Below are 21,447 nucleotides of genomic sequence, written 5' to 3' on the forward strand. Positions count from 1 at the left end.
ATAGAAGTAGAGGTAGATTATAAAAGTCAAGAATTCACTTCACAGGTCAAGGACCTGGTGGGCCGCCGCGGGAGCGGGCCGCTGGGCGAGATGGACCTCCGGTCTGACCCAGTGGAGGCAACTATGTTCACCCCTGCTTTTCTAGACAAACCTTTAGAGAATGACACGGGGACAATTTGCCCCTATCCCTGGATCTCAATATCCCTGTCCCATTCCTGTAAGCCCTGCCTTAACTGCACAAGCGTCAAACACTCATAATTTTAAAGTGTTTGAGGCTTGTGCAGACGAGGACAGACCTTGCAGGAATGGGACGGAGATAGGTGCAGAGCTCTCGGAGATAGGACAGGGATAGAGAGATCCCGCAGGACCGGGGAAAATTTTGTCTCTGTGTCATTCTCTAGTACAAATCGCCTACTGGGTGGAATTATTAGCTTCTTTCACTGGGGCAGTAACCGGCGTTCAATTCTACCTCCACCAGTGCAAATAAAGGTTTTCAGTCAATGCACAACTGAGAAGTGGAACGTGCTGCCAGAGGATGTGATCCAAGCCAACACTATAGCGGATTTATTTTTTTTTTAAATGGCTTGGAGAACTTTCTACCTCCAAATGTATTAGTCTCTTACTTTTGAACAGAACAGGGAATGGATGCCTGACTCTGTCCATTCTGTTAGAGCAGGGGTAGGGAACTCCGGTCCTCGAGAGCCGTATTCCAGTCGGGTTTTCAGGATTTCCCCAATGAATATGCATTGAAAGCAGTGCATGCAAATAGAACTCATGCATATTCATTGGGGAAATCCTGAAAATCCGACTGGAATTCGGCTCTCGAGGACCGGAGTTCCCTACCCCTGCTTTAAAATCATAAGTAGCAACATTCTAAAGCTCAGACTGTGATGTCATAATGCCTCATTCCATCAACGCCTAAGCTCTGTCCTCATCTGCACAAGCCTCAAACACTTTAAAATCATAAGTAGCAACATTCTAGAGCAGTGGTCCCCAACCCTGTCCTGGAGGACCACCAGGCCAATCGGGTTTTCAGGCTCACCCTAATGAATATGCATGAGAAAGATTTGCATATAATGGAAGTGACAGGCATGCAAATCTGCTCCATGCATATTCATTGGGACGAGCCTAAAATCCCGATTGGTCTGGTGGTCCTCCAGGACAGGGTTGGGGACCACTGTTCTAAAGCTCAGACTGTGATGTCATAATGCCTCATTCCACCAATGCCTAAGCTCCGTCCTCATCTGTACAAGCCTCAAACGCTTTAAAATCATAAGTAGCAACATTCTAGAGCTCAGATTGTGATGTCATAATGCCTCATTCCACCAATGCCTAAGCTCCGTCCTCATCTGCACAAGCCTCAAACCCTTTAAAATCATCAGTAGCAACATTCTAGAGCTCAGACTGTGATGTCATAATGCCTCATTCCACCAATGCCTAAGCTCCGTCCTCATCTGCACAAGCCTCAAACCCTTTAAAATCATCAGTAGCAACATTCTAGAGCTCAGACTGTGATGTCATAATGCCTCATTCCACCAATGCCTAAGCTCCGTCCTCATCTGCACAAGCCTCAAACCCTTTAAAATCATAAGTAGCAACATTCTAGAGCTCAGATTGTGATGTCATAATGCCTCATTCCACCAATGCCTAAGCTCCGTCCTCATCTGCACAAGCCTCAAACACTTTAAAATCATAAGTGTTCAAGGCTTGTGCGGTTAAGGCAGAGCTTACAGGAATGGGACAGCGACAAAACTTGCAAGGATGGGGAAATTGAGATACTGTGGGGACAGGGACAAATTTGTCCCCATGTCATTCTCTACACTGGGTACTTCCAGGTGACCCAGGATGCTAGAATCAATGGTCTAAACCAGCACATAGGTGCCAACATTTCAAAATGATTGGGAGGTGCCGTACACAATACAAATTGCCTCTTCCAGGACACAGTTGAGGAACTTGCTCAATGTTGGGGTGCCCAGCACCCACAGAGCTGGATCCCATAAACCAGCATGTCATTTCTACACTCAGGTAAACGGACCCATGCAATGCTTCTAGCCAGAATAGTTTTATTATTTGATTATAATACAACAGTTACATTGAGATCATTTACAAATATGGAAATAGGTTTATAAACTCCATTTATTCACATACAGACCACTGTATTCCATTTTGGGGAAGGGAGGAAAAACTATTATATTTATTGGGTAGAGAATCCCAAAAAATTATTGCTCTAATCATACAATGATCAGATTTAAAAAGAAATCAGTTTTATTGGCCTTAATGCAGGGGTATTTTCCTCAGAAAAATAAAAATCAATGTCCATACTTTATATCATTTCTGTACACTATTCTAGAGATTATTGTTCCGCTTACCCATTACCTTTAAAATAATTAAAAAAGTAAAATTTAAAATCCATCTGTTAAAAGTTTCTTTAAATTTAAACGTTGACCATTATTTACAAATCCCTTTAAGTTACATATAAATAAATATATACATTCAAGAAACACCTGTCTCCCTTAATACATATAAAAACTTTTATTTTTGGAGATGAATTGGCGCAGGCGTTTAAGATACATGAAATGGGGGGGAAAAATGACAGATTCTGTACATCCAGTTTTGAGCTGGTGCGCTTTGATAAGTTTTACTGCACAAATTCTTTATCCATAGGAAAAACGTTGCATGCTAGCTAAGAGTGCAGGGCTATTTCTATTCTCTGTGTGAACAGTTTAACAGTAAAAACATTTTCCATACATACACACACAAAAAAAAGAAAAAGCGCATGACACCATTTAAAAAAAAAAAAAAAAAAAAAAAAAAAAGACCATCCATTTCAGCTTTGAAAAGAATTCTTCCATAAAATATGGAAGATATACAATATATACAGTTAGGGGTCCTTTTACAATTGGTTATCACACCTTAGTAAAAGGACCCCTTATAGACATGCCATACATAAAAAGATGAATTCTAATATACACAGAGCAATGTTATTGCACCAGCCTGGTCAAATGCCATCTGTTAAACTCACTCTGACCCCAGTTCCACCCATGTGGATACATGTTATTCGGACGGTATGCCCTTTGAAACATGATATATAAATCCATCCAACTCATCAGCCTCTCTGCATTGCTCACCCACTGACGTTCTGTCAGTTAATACTGTGAAATGATTTTCTTACTTTGGATTTTCTTATTTTCTTACTAAGTAAGTTTTAGCAGATAACATTAAGAAAGAACTTTCTGCTCTTAGTGTTATGCTTCGGTGAATCCTATTTTCCCTGTGTGTCAAGACATAACGTATTTAAAATAAAATGAATGTGGGTGCTTTAATTTTACACCAAAACAGAGATCAGCAAACTCTGCCCGAACACCAAAGGATCCAAAAAGGCGCAGAGTACGCCAAAGTCTTCAAACCAACCACACTTTAATAGCAACCATATAAATAGAACATACTACCGTATTTCCCCCATCATATAGGCCGCGGCCTATATATGGGGGTTATGCAGTCCAAACAGTGGGAGCTGCTTCCTCATATGGGGCGGCCTAACGACATCGTAGATAAGACGCCCCATTAGTAGATCCCCCCGTACCTTTTAAAATAATGCGGCTCCCTCGCGGGAACTGACGCAGGCATCGAGGAAGCAGCGCGGTGGCGGCTGGACGCTGAAAAGGTCGCTCATGCCCTGCACCGCGACCGCGACATTGCAGGAGGCAGCCAGAGGAGGTACGATATTTACCCAAGGGGGCGAGGAGGGATGTATAGGCCGCCCCCATGTGATTTTAAAACTCTTAGATAAGCCGCGGCTTATCTACAAGTTTTAAAACATGTATAGGCATTTTTTGCGGTCTATACGCAGGGAAATACGGTACTTAAAAAATGTTGGTACAACTCAACACGGGCTAAAAAGCCTGCCTCAAAGAGTCCTTATGATTGGAATACCAGATCAAAATAGTACTTACCACTTTTGGCCTGGTGTTCCGATCATAAGGACTCCTGAGGAAGGCTTTTTAGCTAAAACACGGCCCACGTCACGTCGTATGCACATTTTTTTTGAGTCGTGTGCAGTGGCGTAGCGAGGGTGAGAGACACTCCTCCCCTCATCTCCGCAACCCCCGCGCCTTTCCCGATCCCTCCTCCTGTGCATCCGCCCCTCCCTTGAGTTGCTCACCGCCGCGAGCAACAAGAACCTCAACATGCTCTTCGCAACCCCGTCATCTCTCCCGCAGACATCACTTCCTATGTGCGGCACCCAGAAGTGACATCAGCAAGAGAGAGATAACACAGTCGCAAGGAGCACGTTAAAGTTATTGCTCATGGCGGAGAACTGGAGGTAGGGGGGAAAGAGAAAGGGCGTGCACATGGCAAGGGGAGGAGCGGGAAGAAGGGGGAGCGGAAAGGAAGAGGGGGCTGGCGCCCCATCAACATGGCACCCATGGCGGACTGCCCTTCCCCCCCCCCATTTACTACTTCACTGGTAGTATATTCTATTTATATGATTGCTTTTATTTTATCTAAGGAATGGCTGCATATTTGGTGTTTGTCTAGCAGTGGCATAGAAAGGATGAGAGGCGCCCAGGACTGTGGCACCTCTCCCCTACCGCACGTGTGCCCCCTCCCCTTCCCCTTTAGGTCGCCACTGCGAGCAACAAGAACCTCAATGTGCTCCTCGCAACCCCGTCGTCTTTCCCACTGCCGTCGCTTCCTATGCGTGGCGCCCAGCGGGAGAGACGACGCGGTTGCGAGGTGCACACTGAAGTTGTTGTTCATGGCAGAAGGGGGGCACACACATGGCGAGGGAAGGAATGGGAAGAGACGGAGAGAAGGGGGCCAGCACCTCCACCAGCAGGTACCAGGGTGGACCGCTCCCCCCTGCTATGCCACTGTTGCCTAGTAGTCTGTATATGAAAGAACGTAACCCGTCCTGGAGTATTACAACCAGCCAGTTTCTTGTTCTCCGACATCAATATACAGTGTTCCCCGCGAATTTGCGGTTCGCGGACTCGCTCATTCACGGTCTGCTCCGACCTCCTCTTCCTGTAGTAAAGTCGGGCTACACCCATCAGGAGCTGCGTGTCAAAGTAGCTCCTGATGGGTGTAGCCCGACTTTACTCCAAGAAGAAGCGGTCGGAGCAGACCACGAGTGATTTTCTTCACCCGCCAGCACTCCAGCTGCCCTCTCCTGCCTTTTGACAGGCGAAACACCACATTTGAATTTTTTTGAAATTCATGGGGGTACCTGGAACGGAACCTCCGTGAATTTCGGGGGAGTACTGTATAGGAGAATCTGTATATAGCAGAGGCAAGAAAGGTTACTTTGCACACACAATGGTTAACTAGGAATGCAGACCGAAGACCAACACCTTCCTACCTGCCGGACAGAATTGTCCTACCTGGGGAAGAGCAGTTACCTGTTGATATGACTTCAAAAATAATTCCACAGTTTGCAGATCATTGTACACTTCCATTAGTAGTAATAATATGTAAAACCAATCTTGGAGCTAAGGGCCTAAAATGAATAGTCAGGACAAATGTGTTTTATCTGTTAGGAAAATCTCAAATGGAAAAAAAAATGCTGCAGCTTTTGAAACAGATACAATATGTGAGTGCAGAGAAGGGTGAGCAATTCCGAACCAAGATCCGCCCAAGATCACGGATAGCCAGCGAGTACAGAAGTTTGACATTTTCTGTCATCTCCTTCGAGTGAGAAGATCTCAATCCAGGCCTAGGAAAATGTTTTGTTTTTTTTAATAAGTCTGTTCATTTTCTGGATGTCCTCATTCACTTCCGATGTTTATCCAATTTCTCAAGACTTTTGTTCGTTTCTGCTGGGCTCTGGTCACCACTGTTCATGTACATTTTGTCTGCTACTTTTAACGCTTCATTCAGGTAATTTTGGACAGACGTCATGGCAGCGCAGATAGCGGCACACCCAAAGCCATGCGTGATCAGGCTAAAATGTGCCAAACAGCTCTGGATACCAGGTTCCAAGATTGGGCTGGGTCTGCTGTTTCCCAGAGGAGTCCTGTCTTGAGTCAACAGGTCCGTGAATTCCTTGCAAATCTGCCTACAAGACAAAGAGTTAAAGGAATTTGATGACTATTGGTACAATACATGACTTCCATTCAAACCTATGTTCTATGTAAATGCTTTGACGTAGCAGATATTTAGCTAAATATAGGTAGGGTTGCCAGAAAATCTGGACCCCCTAGACCTGCCCCCAGGCCTGTCCATCCCCATCCTTTAATGCCCCAGTCCTGCCCCCCACTGCCTGCTCGTCAGGCAGGGAGGAAGTCCACGCATGTGCAGACGCCACGCAATGATGTCACGCGCGCGTGCCTTCCAGACCCCCGGACATGTCCTCAAAAAGCAGGAGATGTCTGGGGAAATCCAGATGTCTGGTAACTCCAAATATAGGGTCCTTTTACTACAGCTGCACTAAAAAGTGACAGAAGTTTCCCACAAGTCGAGGCCACTTTGTAGTGCGGGTCTAAAATGGCCGATATTGCCATTTTCCTATTAATGGTCATGTGCAAATTGTGGAATTAGCACATGACCATGACCACGCAAGCTCTTAACAGTTTAGTAGACCTTAAGGGGCTGATTCTAAAAATGGCAGCTTAAGTAAGTGGCGGTACCACCACCTAACTTAATTTACCGCATCATTAGAAAGTAATTAAACTGCCATTAAGAAAAAAAAATATTAGCTACCTGCTGGCACCTCCTTAAGCAGCGCAGTAATTGTGGCCTAAGGTTGAAGGTGTGGCTAAAGCCAGAAATGACCGTAAGGCATCCTCACGTGCCTCCGTGGCCCCGATGCATGTGAATCGTGGGTGCCGGACATGTAGGCCTTCAAAATGCTGGCCTACATTTCCGGCGCCACTGTTTCACGTAGCTTCGATGCCGCAACCGGTGCCAGTGTGCAATCGACGCGCAACTGGAGCTAGTTTCCATGGCACTGGACGATAGCAGAACGTGTTGTAGTGTCCAGCCCCAAGGGCTCCTGCACTAATCAGTCAGCCTATGCCGATCCCACACAATATCCAAGTAGCGCAAAGCGCAGCTACCATCTACCTCCAAACACACTTGCAAAGCGGAGAATTTTCCCATCAATAGTTTCTATTATGTTCCTCAGAAAAAGAAGCTTGAATCTAATCAGGGAGTGGACCAACTGGTATCAACTGAAATTAATCCGACTGATTTCTTAGAGGATAGTCAAGATTTGATCCAGACTCGTTCCAACCTAGTCATAACTTTGCATGAGTGAGACGGATAAGATGTTATTAATGAAATTGTATTTCAAAAATAGATTGACCAAATTTTGTGGAGATCTGGTGAGGATTTTTTCCGGTGGCTCTGGAGGCATCCTTTTACTTAAAATTTCCCTGTAAGTGCCTTGTTAAATTACAAGACACCGATACCGTTGCAATAATTTTTAGTGGCCAGAGAGACAACATGATTACCTATTAGATTGAGGAACGAATATGAATAAAACCCAGATTAAAGACCCAAAGAAGAAGAAGAGAATTCTTAATCTTGAAACCTGGAGTGACTCAAATAGGTGGTATTTTCTTTCCGAGATATCCATGTAAATGTGTAGTTAGATACTGTTCTTTGAAGTATATCTTTACAGAGCCATCTCAATTGATAAGTTTTCTCTCAATGAAACATCTTGAGAAAGGAATAGCTGCGCCTAAGGAAGTTTAACTTTCTGGACTGCAGTAGACATAATACAGCTTATATACCGCAGTACCGTGAAGTTCTATGCGGTTTACAAAGATTAAGCAAAGGTACAAATTGATTGACTTTAAGAGGGGAGGAAGAAAGAGGGTTAAATAGGACAGGAAATCCATTTTTGAGGAGAGAGTGATCAATAGAACAAGTTAATCGCTATAGAGGGGAGAGAGAAGAGAGGATCAGTTGTCTAGATACTTTAGGAACAGGTGTGTTTTCAGATGTTTCCTAAATTCCTCATAAGTAGTGGGTGAAAGCAATTGTTCTAGGTCTTTACCCCATGATGCTGCTTCTCTCGCACCAAGCAGCATCATGGGGTAAAGACCTAGAACAATTGCTTTCGCCCACTACTTATGAGGAATTTAGGAAACGTCTGAAAACATGGCTTTCCTTGATAAATTTTCCGATTAATTTTGCTCTACTCTTTAAATCTTGGATCCAATTATTGAGGACTAGTGTGTGATCAAATGAGTTTATTTTATGTATTTTTATTTTTAAGCTTAGCTGTGTTTTTCAATTTTGGAAAATTAAGTTAATTTGGTTTTTGATCGCACTTTTATGTACAAGATGTTTATGCTTGGTAATTTTATAAAATTGTATAAATAAATAAAATTTAAAAAAAACAAAAAACACAGATTATTGTGAATGGATTTATGGTCCACTAATTACTGGATTATTTGTCCATTTCTATATTTTCTTTAATTTATTTTCCTAAGACATGAAGTAGGTCTCCTCAATAATGTGGGCTTGAAAGGAATTTATGATTTGTATTGCTCGTCGTTGGTAAAATTCTGATGATGTATCCTTTTCTTTGTTCATTTTGTGAATGTAACGATTGAAATTTATAAATTAAAAAAAAATAAAAAGCATGTGGGAAGCAGGTGCCGAGCCCTCCATTACAGCGTGGCTCCTGAGCATGTACCAGTGGCACTGTTTTTAATAGGTGGTAAGCGCTCATTAGCGCTCACCACCGCTTAGTAAAAAGGCCCTTATGTTTGCTGGACTAAAAATAACACGACCAGTAATAATATAAGACAAGTTATCGGCATCTATTTCAGGCTCTGCTACCAGTTACTTTTCAAGTCTCTCAATTCAATGGTGTAGTCCCACCCTCTTCTCCTTACTGATCCCCCCCCTTCTCCCCACCTCTTTAATTTTCCTGGCGAGAGCAGCATCACGAACGTGCTGCCCGCGTCGTGTCTACTCTCCCACTTTCGTGGTGCTGCTGCTAGCGCTGAGAAAATTAAAGAGGCACGAGGGAAGGAGCGCACGCCCATGGGCAGGAAGGATGGGAAGGAGCAGGGGGGGGGGCAGAGAGGAGGACAGCTGCCGGCGCCCCCCACAAGATGGCACCTGGGGCGGACTGCCCCCCCCCCCCCCCTTACTATCTCAATTTAAAATTACCCACATAAAATAATTCCATCCACATAAAAGTAAATCATCCACATAAGAGCCTTAAAGGACCTAGTCCGCTAGGGACACAGGACCCAACACGGTCTGCGTTTGGACAAAAAGTCTTCTTCAGGGGTCCCTATAAAGGTGAGTATGTGGGAAACAACTGTGTGCAAGCAGTGTCTCACTTCTGGTTCACCACACAATTGTTTCCCACATACTCTTTATAGGACCCACCAGGGACCCCTGAAGAAGACTTTTTGTCGAAACGCGGACCGTGTTGGGTCCTGTATCCCTAGCAGACTAGGTCCTTTAAGGCTCTTATGTGGATGATTTACTTTTATGTGGATGATTTCAGTGTACCTTTGGAACTTTGGCACTTTCTAATAAAGTCCATTTAGGAACATCGTCACTCCACAGAGGGTTTTTTTTTGTTTTCTCTGGATTTTCTTCTTTGTGGATATTTTGGGATCAATTCCTTTTGTTTTTTTCAATTTAAATTACAGTAAAATTAAGAGCTCTTTTCCCTCCAAGATGGAACGGTAAAAAGGTAACAAGTTTATTAATTGTCCGTTCAATTATCTCTCATTATCCCTCTTAAAAATGCATTTTTTTTTTAAAGTCAGAAATCAGCTTTTGTGTGCTTTTTTACTGAAAAGGGTGAAGGATTCTATGTCACTGTGGACCGTCCTTTACAAAGCCACTAAAAACAGCAGTGCGGCTTTGTAAAGAAGGGGATGTATGTTACGTGCAAGTGGATGAAATAGATTTCCTCCCCCACCCCCCTCCCTTTATCAAGCTATGCTAGCAGTTTTTAAGCACGGGCCAGCGCGGTAAGTGCTCCAATACTCATAGGAATTCTAAGAATGTCGGAGCATTTACCGTGCCAGCTCACACAAAAGCCTCTAGTGCAGCTCGATAAAAAGGGCCCTTAGTTATCAATCAACTTTATATCCCCTCCATTAGAGAATGACACGGTGATTAAATTCATCACCGTTCCCGTTCCCACGGATAACCGCGGGAAATAATCCCATATCATTTTCTAGTGTCTGTTTCAACCTCAGTCCTTCTACACCAGCATTCTTCAAAGTAAAGCTTGAGGGTCAGTGGCTGAGCCCATTCATACTCTGATTCTTATGTGAGCCAAGGATAATGAAGCCATTGTGACATCACTGATGTGATTGGCTCTTAGGCACTTTTGGAATGAGGTATTATGACACAGTTGTTTCCCACATACTCACCTTTATAGGGACCCCTGAAGAAGACTTTTTGTCCAAACGCGGACCGTGTTGGGTCCTGTGTCCCTAGCGGACTAGGTCCTTTAAGGCTCTTATGTGGACTTCCAGAAAGCGTTCGACAAAGTTCCACATGAAAGACTTCTCAGGAAACTACAAAGCCATGGCATAGAGGGATATATACAAAGATGGATAGGCAAATGGCTGGAAAACCGAAAGCAGAGAGTGGGCATAAATGGGAAGTTCTCCGACTGGGAGAAAGTGACTAGTGGTGTATCCCAGGGTTCGGTACTTGGGCCGATCCTTTTTAATATTTATATCAATGACCTGGAAGAAGGAACATCCAGTGAGATCATCAAGTTTGCAGACGATACAAAACTATGCCGGGCAATCAGATCGCAGGAGGATAGAGAGGAACTCCAGAGCGACTTGTGTCGGTTAGAAACATGGGCGGAGAAATGGCAGATGAAGTTCAATGTGGAGAAATGCAAGGTAATGCATTTAGGCAATAAGAATAAGGAATACGAGTATACAATGTCAGGTGCAACTCTGGGGAAGAGTGAACAAGAAAAGGACCTGGGTGTACTGATAGATAGGACCCTGAAGCCATCGGCACAATGCGCGGCAGCGGCAAAGAAGGCAAATAGAATGTTGGGCATGATAAAGAAAGGAATCTCGAGTAGATCGGAGAAAGTTATAATGCCGCTTTATAGGGCAATGGTCAGACCACACTTGGAATACTGCGTCCAACATTGGTCTCCCTACCTAAAGAAGGATATAAAACTGCTGGAGAGGGTGCAGAGACGAGCAACAAAACTGGTGAAGGGTATGGAGAAACTGGAATACGAGGATAGACTTATAACACTAGGATTGTTCTCCCTTGAGAAAAGGAGACTGCGTGGGGATATGATCGAGACCTTCAAAATACTGAAAGGAATCGACAAATTAGAGCAGAGAAGATTATTTACATTGTCCAAATTGACACGGACTAGAGGACATGTAATGAAGCTAAGGGGGGACAGGTTCAGGACTAATGTCAGGAAGTTCTGCTTCACTCAGAGAGTGGTTGACGCCTGGAATGCCCTCCCAGAGGAGATTATTGCTGAATCGACCGTCCTAGGCTTCAAGAGCAAACTAGATGCATATCTCCTTAAGAGAGGCATATAAAGATATGGTGGACTATAAATTACGCCAGGTGTACACCTGGCAGGGCCTCCGCGTGTGCGGATCGCCGGACTTGATGGACCGAAGGTCTGATCCGGAGATGGCAGTTCTTATGTTCTTATCACAATATCTGCTCTGGATACCAGAGACTGTCATTCTGTAGTGTCTGTTTCAACCTCAGTCCTTCTACACCAGCATTCTTCAGAGCAAAGCTTGTGGGTCAGTGGTTGTGGCCATTCATACTCTGATTCTTCCCTCTCTCCTTAAAGAATGACATGAAGATGGTTTACCGCGGTTATCCGTGGGGACGGTGATGAATTTTGTCACCGTGTCATTCTCTACCCTCCATCCAAAGTTCTGAGCGGGTTATATAAAACATACACAGCAGTTAAACAACACAACATAATTAAAATGCGTACCTTTCTAATAAAAAGTCACGTATACTAATTAAAATAAATAAAACTATTTCAAACTCATTCAGAAGCAAACCACCAGTGCAAGTACCCATACTGAACCTTTCTACGTTTGATGTGGCATGCGCGGAAGCCGTCCCGATGCACGAATGGGTTCAGGGTGATGGGGCTGGGGGGCGGGACCTGGGGACGTGTCCATGGGTCCTTATTTTCCTTTGGGAAAATCTGGGAACCCTAAAAGGTAGTAGGGGGTACTGCGTCATGCACTAACAGTTACTAACACTAATTCATATGTATAAAATGATCAACTTATCTCACCAACAAGCAGTGTGCCACAGTGGATACCTCCATAAAATAATCCAAGCTTATGCAGTTGTTATGATGTAATACAAGAATTTGTACTTAGTGAGATATAATAAAACGCTAGCCACGCATGCGCACTCCCTACTACGTGTTCCGTTTTCCATGCGCTGTAGGGCCCGGCAGGTAGAAGTGCGCATGCACGGCTACCATTTTATTATATTACATATTGGCTGCTGGTAGGGGCTAGAGTGATGCTGAATCTCAAGGTATTGCATGGAATGGGTTCTGTTTAGGGTTGTTTTTCATCCTGTTCGGTCTGGCCTGCTCCCTGCTTGCCTTGCCGTATTGTATTTTTAAGTTGAAAGACACGGCGGTGGCTCCTCTCACGATCCCCGCCTGCGTCGGACTTCCGACACAGGTGGGGATCATGAGAGGAGCCGCCACCACATCTTTCAACTAAAAAATACAATACGGCAAGGCGAGCAGGGAGCAGGCCAGACCGAAGCTCCGAATTGAACTGCCAGTTGGCCGGCTCCCTTGCCGGAGTTATTTTTCAGTTTACAGGTGCCGCCGCAGCTCCTGTCACGAGCCGCACCTGCTTCAGAGAAGACTTCCGATGCAGGCGGGGATTGTTAGAGGAGCCGCGGCAGCACCTTTAAACTGAAAAATAACTCCGGCAAGGGAGTCGGCCAGACCGCGGGAAGATTAGGGGGATGGAGAAATCCTGCTGCTGCACAGGGAAATGGAGGGGGAGGGAATGCTGTGGCTGCTGCACAGGGAAATGGGGGGGGAGGGGAAAATGCTGGTGAAAGGGAAATGGAGGGGGAGGGAATGCTGTGGCTACTGCACAGGGAAGTGGGGGAGGGGAAAAAATGCTGCTGAACAGGGAAATGGAGGGGGAGGGAATGCTGTGGCTACTGCACAGGGAAGTGGGGGGAGGGGAAAAATGCTGCTGAACAGGGAAATGGAGGGGGGAATGCTGGTGAAAGGGAAATGGAGGGGGAGGGAATGCTGTGGCTACTGCACAGGGAAGTGAGGGAGGGAAAAATGATGCTTCGGCTTCTGCACAGGGAAGTGGGGGGGAAGGGAAAAAAATGCTATTGCACAGGGAAATGGAGGGAGAGGCAATGCTGCAGCTGCTGCACAGGGAAGTAGGGAGGAAGACAGGAAGAAAGACACAGGGGCAGGGAGAGAGACAGACAGAAAGAAAGACAGCCGGAGGGAAAGAGACAGAAAAAAAGAGACAGGGGTAGGGAGAGAGACAGAAAGAAAGATAGACATATATTCTAGCACCCGTTAATATAACGGGCTTAAAGACTAATGTAAATATATTTGGTGTAAGGCAGTTTGCAGGGGATTGTGTTTACTAGCTCAACTTTTCAACACATGCTTTCTGCTGTAAAGTTTTGCTGGAAAGCTCAGTAATGGAAATCGAGTTACACTGATGCATTTCAGCACTTAATTCATGTTTGTTTACAGTTGAAACTGGCTAATGTGGAAGAGATCACATAGCAATGAATGCCCTGGTACTAAACAATTTAAAAAAGGAAAAAAAAAAAAAAAAAATCAAACACTGTTAATAGCTGCACACGTGAGAGTGTTGGGTTTCAGAAGTTAAAAAAAAATTCTCCAAGTTTTGGCCTGCAGACTGAGAAGGCATTGTCAGGCTTTTGGGTGGACTGTATGAAGTGGTTTTGTGCCAGTAAGCCTTCTTTACAAAAGAAACTACAGTGGAACGTTTACTGTTTCTCTGTACACACGATCACCAGAAAGTGCATTTTCAGGTTCTGATCAGGCGTTCCTCACGGCAAGCTCACTGGCAGAAAACTTGCAAAGCAACTCCAAAGTCAGACCTAGCACAGACTTAACAAGTTTCACACGGGATTAGAAGCGAGAGAAATCTTGCAAACAAAATTCACACACACACACACACACACACAACATGCAATAAATCACAAGTGCTACCAGCAAGTTTCATCTGCTATACTGTAATACAAAACCAAGAAATTGTTAAGTTGAAGCATATCTTTTCCCCTTTTCCATATGGGACCATGAATGGGACTGGGGTCCACTTATTTTTTTCGTCAGGTTAAACCTCCGCCCCCCCTCCCCACCCCTTTCACTGGCAAAAGACACAATCAATGCTCTTGTATAAAGTCCTATTTTTAGACCCTACAGCTACCACCTACTATATAGGGGTCTAGATCCATTGGAAGCCAGCTCTATTGGGAATACTATACATACTTGAAAATAAACTGAGGTTTTTTGGTCAAACAAATGCCCAAAAATGGGGGCCTCAGTTTATATTTGGGCCAGCACTCACCTACCCACCCCCCTCCCAGACATGTTGCAGGCCTCCACTGGGCCTGCCATAAGACCTGGCGGGCAAGCGGTGGGCCAGGACAGAAGGGATCTCTCCCGCCTCCTGTCCCAGCCAACTCTAACCTCCCTCCCGCCTCCCCCAAGTAGTAAAAAGCATACTTTTAAAACCCCTGGTGGTCCAGCGCGCAGGAGCGATCTTCCTACGCTCCTCACCATGCAGAGCTGCTATCTGAATGGCTGCCGTGAATTCCCATGGTCTCGCGAGGCTGCCGTGAGAACTCATGGCAGCCATTCAGAGAGTGGTTCTGCACGGGACAAGAGAGTAGGAAGATCTCTCCTGCCCCAGTTCACCACTGGACCACCAGGGATTTTAAAGGTACGCTTTTTACTAAATCGAGGAGGCGGAAGAGAGGTGAGAAAAAGTCGGCTGGGACAGGAGGCATCCCTCCTGACCTGACCCACCGCTGGACACCAAGGATTATGGCAAGCCCGGGGGAACCCTGTAAGGCATTAGGAGAAAGGGGGGACAAGATGCAGAGCCTGGCAGGGCAGGGAAGGAAGAGGGGGCTGGGTGCAGAACCTAGCAGGGGGCTGGGTGGGGATTAAGGGAAGATTAAGGGGGGATTAAGGGAGGGGGCTGGGTGCAGAGCCTTGCAGGGCAGAACACTTGAATATTAACATAAACACCCTAATTTATATTCAAGTCAACATTTTTTCCTCCTTTTTTTTTTGGGGGGGGAGGGAAGGTTACCTCGGTTTATATTCGAAAATATATGGTATGATACCATCCTCCCAATTCTCTATATAGCACTCAGAGATGCACACCAAAATTTTTGGGTGATCCTGAAATGTGCTTACACTTCAATTACTTAATGGTTAAATTAATGCCAATTGAATGCTACCAATGATTAGCATTAAATTGCCCTCGATTGGTAGTTGAGTGTGAATCTCACTGCGTTCTATTCTATAAAATTAGGCGCAGCCCAAAAAGGGGGCATGGCCTTGGGACGGTCATGGGCAGGTCAGGAGTGATCTTCCAAAACGCACGTAGCGTTATTGAATCCAAGGATCTGCACCCACCTTTCATGCCAGGATTTATGCCTAGTTAGTTGGTTCTGCATGGCAATCAAATGCAAGCATTAAAACAGCACACAACTCAAGAGCACTCTATGCTGATTTTCTTCCTCTAGCCCAGGGGTGGGCAACTCCGGTCCTTGAGGGCCGGAATCCAGTCGGGTTTTCAGGATTTCCCCAATGAATATGCATGAGATCTATTTGCATATTCATTGGGGCAATCCTGAAAACTCGACTGGTTGCCCACCCCTGCTCTAGCCCTATATGCTTTCCTTTGTAGCTCCTCAGGGCTCTGCCTGGCTTTATTCCTCCTCCCCCATCTAACCCAGTCATGACAATTCTTCTCTGGCCAAGAGGTGTAGATCAGTGGTTCCCAACCCTGTCCTGGTGGACCACCAGGCCAATCGGCTTTTCAGGATAGCCCTAATGAATATGCATGGAGCAGATTTGCATGCTTCTCACTTCCATTATATGCAAATCTCTCTCATGCATATTCATTAGGGCTAGCCTGAAATCCCCCCCCCAGGACAGGGTTGGAAACCACTGGTGTAGAGCACCATTCTGTGAAACACAAAGAAGTGCACCCTCAAGACCATTAATACATCAACTGCAGAACAGATGGGATCCCCCCGCTCACCTTTCACAGGGGCCAATAATAATAAAACTTTATTTTTGCATACCGCCATACCAATGAGTTCTAGGCGATTGACGTCAATCAAAAAAAGCTGAACAGTCAGCGAATCATATAAACACACATCATATACCTATCATAAATACAGTACTAAACGATCAAGAGATGAATTTATCAAAGAAATAAGTTTTCAATACTTTTCTAAAAGAATGATAAGATTGAGCTTGAGGAATTAAGAGTATTCCACCAGGTATTCATTTTACTAGCCTGGAATGCTACTGTATCTTTAAGGCATGCCAGCCTGTGAAGCTGAAGGCAGGCCTGGGAATGTAATCTAAGTTTCCATATACAGTGGAACCTTGGTTTATGAGCATAATTTGTTCCAGAAGCATGCTCGTAAACCAAATTGCTTGTATATCAAAGCGAGTTTCCCCATAGGAAGTAAGGGAAACTCGCTTGATTGGTTTCCCCCTCCCCCCCCCCCGAGGCCACCAGCGCTGCTCCACCTCACCCCATCCCAAAAAGACCCCACCCCCGAGGCCACTGGTGTGCTTCCACACACACACTCCGAGAACCGGAATCGCCCCCCCTCCCCCCCACAAACGCCAACCCCCCTGCGATCTGGCATCGCCCGCCCGCCCAAACACAAGCCCTTACCCCGATCCGGCACCAGCATGCAGCACCAACTCACAGGACGTGCGGTGCCCGAAAATCCTGCCTCTTGCCTGGGCTGGGCCTTGAGCATCTGCGCATGCTCAAGGCCTTCTGGCTCCCGCTCTCCCCGAGAATCTCGATACTCGCAAACCGAGGTTTGACTGTATATGGCACTTGATTATCAGGCGCGTCTAAAAAAAAGTGTGGGTGGGGGGGAGGGGGTAAAGATTTGTAAGGAAAAGCGACTGTACTAACTTTGCAGCCAAAAGCATATTCTTCCTATTGGCCATTTCATTGCGTTCCATATGAGGTCTGCTCAAGTACTCGGCAACTGCTTTAGCAGGAAACTCCGTTTCACAAACATAACCAAAGTCCCGGGCAAGATGCACAGCTTCACCTAGAGAGAAAAACAGGCACCAGGAGACAAGTTAGAAACCCTGAACACACTACCGCCCCTACGATTTTCCAGTTACCATATACTGATCGCCAGACTTATCATATGCAAATAAGAGACTGAGATGTGCACAAATCAGTATTTTATTTTATTTTTTAAATTAATCAGAAATGAGCTTGGAAGACCCTTTTTTTGCCTTTATCTACTCGATATGCTGTGTTCTCCTTTTACAAAATGAAAAGGAAACTGCTTAATGTTAGGGGCTCTCCCAGCACTTTCCCCATTCATTTAGAGGGAAATTATATAAAAGGCTCCTAAAAATAGGTGCCTAAGTTAGGGAAGCTCATAATTGAAAAAAATATATATATTAATTGGGTGATAGGCCCCTAACTCCAAAGTAAGCATGTTTATGGGAAGAGGAATTAGGCACCACTAGGTGTGATTCTCTAAAGTACGTAGGCACCTACAATATAGGCTTTTAAAATCTTGGCCTACTTTGTAGGTGCCTAATAGGTGCCTTGGTTGTAGTTAGGCACAATTCTGTAATGGGTACCTAAAGTATGATTGCCATGGAATAGGTGACTAACATTAGGTGCCTATCTTTTTAGGCACCCAATTGCAGAATTGGCCCCCTCAATGCATAGGCAGTGGCATAATAATGGGTTGCATGGGGGGGACGGTCTGCCTGCCCTGGGTGCGGTCTTCCTCAGGGCACTGGTACCCCTCCTGCTCTCCACCCCCTTCCCACTGCTCCCCCTGCTGCAAGCACACCCCTTCCCCCCCATACCTTTTTAACTTAAGCGCGAGCAGCCACGAACTTGCTGCTTGCATCGGCTTCAGTGCTCTCTCCGACGTCACTTCCAGGACCCATGCCAGAACTGACGTCGGGGGAAGGCTTGTGGGCCATCAGCGTGCAATCGCTGCACGCTGGCCCTTCCCATCCTGGAGTTGCGGCGCAGCAGCAGCCCGGGGACAGAGGAGGAATCGGCAGCGGATAGGCAGGCCGGCGCGGCAGCAGAGGGAGGGAGGAAGGCAGGCAGGCTTCGGCGCCACAGGGAGGGAGGACGAAGGACAAAAGCTGGAAAGCAGTGAGGGAGAGTGGGAATGGGAGGGAGGGAATAGAAAGGGACAATTGTTGGGCCTGAGTGAAGGAAGGAAGGAAGGAGACTCATGAAATCATCAGACAACAAAGGTAGGAAAAATGATTTTATCTGCTGTGTGTATATGAAAAATGAAAGGAACAGGGTGCAGAGCCTAGCCGGGAAGAGGGGACAGGGTGCAGAGCCTGGCATATAGTAGTACACAATTTGGGTCAGAAATTTTTTTCCTTGTTTTCTTACTCTAAATCAAGGGTGTGTCTTATAGAGCGAAAAATACAGTAACTGGAGAAAGTTAGTGTGACAAACAGATAGACAAACTTGAACGAAAGGAAAGTGGACTAAACTACAAAATTAAAAGAAACGGAACATGGAGGGGACAAACAATAGGTGGGGGAATAATCTTGGGTGAGGAATTACATTGAGATGATACATTTAAAAAAAAAAGGTAGGGAGATGAATGGGAACGCACAATAGGGTGGGAATCGCTTCTTGGGAAGCGTTTGTCAACCTTGGCTGGAAAGGTTGAACTCAAATGCAAAAAAAAGCATCAGTGAATAAGAAAGTTTTGCGTTTGGATTTGAATTTCTCCAAAGAAGATTCTAATATATTGTCAAAGGGTATGGCATTCCAGAGCAGGGGATGGAGGGGGGGGCATAACTGAAAAGATAGACTATGAAGCTACCTGTAAGGCAATTTCACGGGTGGAGGGGATTATTAGTAGGTTCTGATTGTTGAATCTCAGCGTTCTAGAAGTATAAGGGTAAGAAGGTACTGAAAAGGAAAAGACTTGGTGGAAAAGGACAGGTTGTTCACTCTGTCCAAGGTAGGAAGAATGAGAGGGCACTCTCTAAAATTGAAAGGGGATAGATTCCGTACAAACGTAAGGAAGTAGTTCTTCACCCAGAGTGTGGTAGAAAACTGGAACGCTCTTCCGGAGGCTGTTATAGGAGAAAACATCCTCCAGGGAGTCAAGACAAAGTTAGACAAGTTCCTGCTGAACCGGCAACGTATGCAGGTAGGGCTAGTCTCAGGGTGCGGGCCTTTGACCAGATGGCCGCCGCGTGAGCGGACTGCTGGGCACGATGGACCACTGGTCTGACCTAGCAGCAGCAATTCTTATGTTCTATAAAAGCTGGAGTAAAAGGGGGAAGATTAGTTTTTTTAATTGGTTAATTGGCACCAATAATTGAAAGGACCATTAAAAAACATATAAAGATAAAATTAAAATTAAAATTTTGGGGGGGAAAAAAATTAAATTTTCAGGTAGGCGCCTAACTTGGTAGGCATCTACACAAAGGCACCTATCTGAAAAGTGGATGTGGTTAGGAGCAGAGTTTAGGTGTAGAATAGTTACGTGGTGATATCATAGGCAAAGAAAACTCTGGCCTAATATACCAACACCTAAGCCGCAGATGCCTAGTGGTTCCTAATTTGATTTAGGTGCCGCTAGGCACAATTCTATAAAATGGCGCCTAACTTTGAATGACATGCGGTAGGTGCCGTTTTCCTAGGCACTTATCGATTTAGGCGCCATTTATAGAATCAGGGTCCCACGTACAGAATAGCGCCGAGAACCGCGCTAAACTTTAGACACAGCCATTTACACCAACTGGAACATGGTGTAAATCCTTGTACCTAAATTAGGCAAGGAAACCCCCCTTATTCTATTATGATGCATGTAAATTAAAGAGCGTCTCGGATCTGCCATGATCTTCCCATTTCCATGCCCCCTTTTCCGACTTGCGCATAAAATTTAGGCGCAGATCCCCGTGACTAAAATTTATGCACATTAATTTTTAATTGAAACCAATTAGCATCAATAATTGCTCATTAAGGTCCCCATTACACTGCGCAACAAAATTAAACTTTTTTTTCTGGGGCAAGAAGAAAACGAGGTTTACTTTATAGAATTTGACCTCCTGTGTATGGAAATAGCCTCAGTATTCTCCCATCACATATAGTTTTTGAGCAAATCGCAAATATTTAGAGCATGAGAAATCATAATGTAACGCATTGCGCCGATTTAAGAGTTCCTATAAATATCATTTTCTAGAATTGTTTTGCTGTTGAAACGCATTTATTAAAAAAAAAAAAAAAAAAAAAAGATTAGGAGCATCCCTAATTAATGTCCCACAATAGTCAGGGACATTAATTAGGGACATTAATGTCCCACAATAGTCAGCCAGCATTGATGAATTCCATCTGCCCTGATATCGTTCCTCCATTGTAGCGATGTCCTGGTGAAACCTTTCCCCGCGCTCGTCACTAACACTACCAAGATTATCTGGGGGGAAAAATCTAATTTGAGGCAAACTTGTTTTAATATTTCAGAGATTGTTATAACATTTACTCCAAGCATTAGAAAATATAGCGAAAATGTTAATTTTTGCATTATAATGCTCTTTTGCCAAAAATCAGAAGGTTATACTGAAAAATTAAGGTCAGTTTCGAATTCAGCGATCCCGAATCACCTTAGAACACCCACTACAATTCATGCCCCTAAACCTCTGTTGCACAGTGATTATCAGTGTTTAATTGGCTCATTGTACTGACTATGGCAAATCCAGTGCAAATCGTAACCTGTTAACAGTATACTATGGGCTCCTTTTATCAAGGTGCGCTACGGGGGTTAGCACGGACATTTCATCACGCGCTAACCCCCGCGGCAAGCCAAAAACCTAACGCCTCGTCAACGGAGGCGTGAGCGACGAGCGCGGCAGGCGGTTGAACGCACGGTATTCCGAGCTCTTTGGGGACAGCGGGATAAAAAAACAAATTAAATAAATAATTCAATTCAACTTTGCAAGCAAATTGGGTGCACGCCCAAATTTGCGTGTGCAATTTTTAGCACATTTTTAATAGAACTTAAGAGTTAATGTGCACTAATTCCACATTAATTGTAAAGTGCAGTTTCCACATACACCGCACTTTTATTTTTTTTAAACACTATTTATTAAGGGCTCCTTTTACAAAGGAGCGTTAGGGCCTTAACGCTGGAATAGCGCGCACTAAACCGCCGCACGCGCTAGACCTTAACGCC

The 21,447-nt window shown here is 44.9% G+C and overlaps 1 protein-coding gene across 3 annotated transcripts in view; it reads right to left on the reverse strand.

The window, feature by feature from the left end:
- Positions 1–5,151: 5,151 nt before the first annotated feature.
- TFAP2C (transcription factor AP-2 gamma) overlaps positions 5,152–21,447 on the reverse strand; it is a 37,791-nt gene continuing 21,495 nt past the window's right edge. For all 3 annotated transcript variants that reach the window (XM_033964001.1, XM_033963999.1, XM_033964000.1), the window contains exons 6-7: positions 17,169–17,310; positions 5,152–6,058 (exon numbers count right to left, since the gene is read on the reverse strand). In XM_033964001.1, the coding sequence (XP_033819892.1) occupies positions 5,773–6,058; positions 17,169–17,310 (428 nt within the window). In that variant the 3' untranslated portion in view covers positions 5,152–5,772. The remainder of the gene's footprint in view (positions 6,059–17,168; positions 17,311–21,447) is intronic.

The sequence above is a fragment of the Geotrypetes seraphini genome, chromosome 11 (assembly GCF_902459505.1).
Source record: "Geotrypetes seraphini chromosome 11, aGeoSer1.1, whole genome shotgun sequence".
NCBI classification, from domain to species: Eukaryota; Metazoa; Chordata; class Amphibia; order Gymnophiona; family Dermophiidae; genus Geotrypetes; species Geotrypetes seraphini.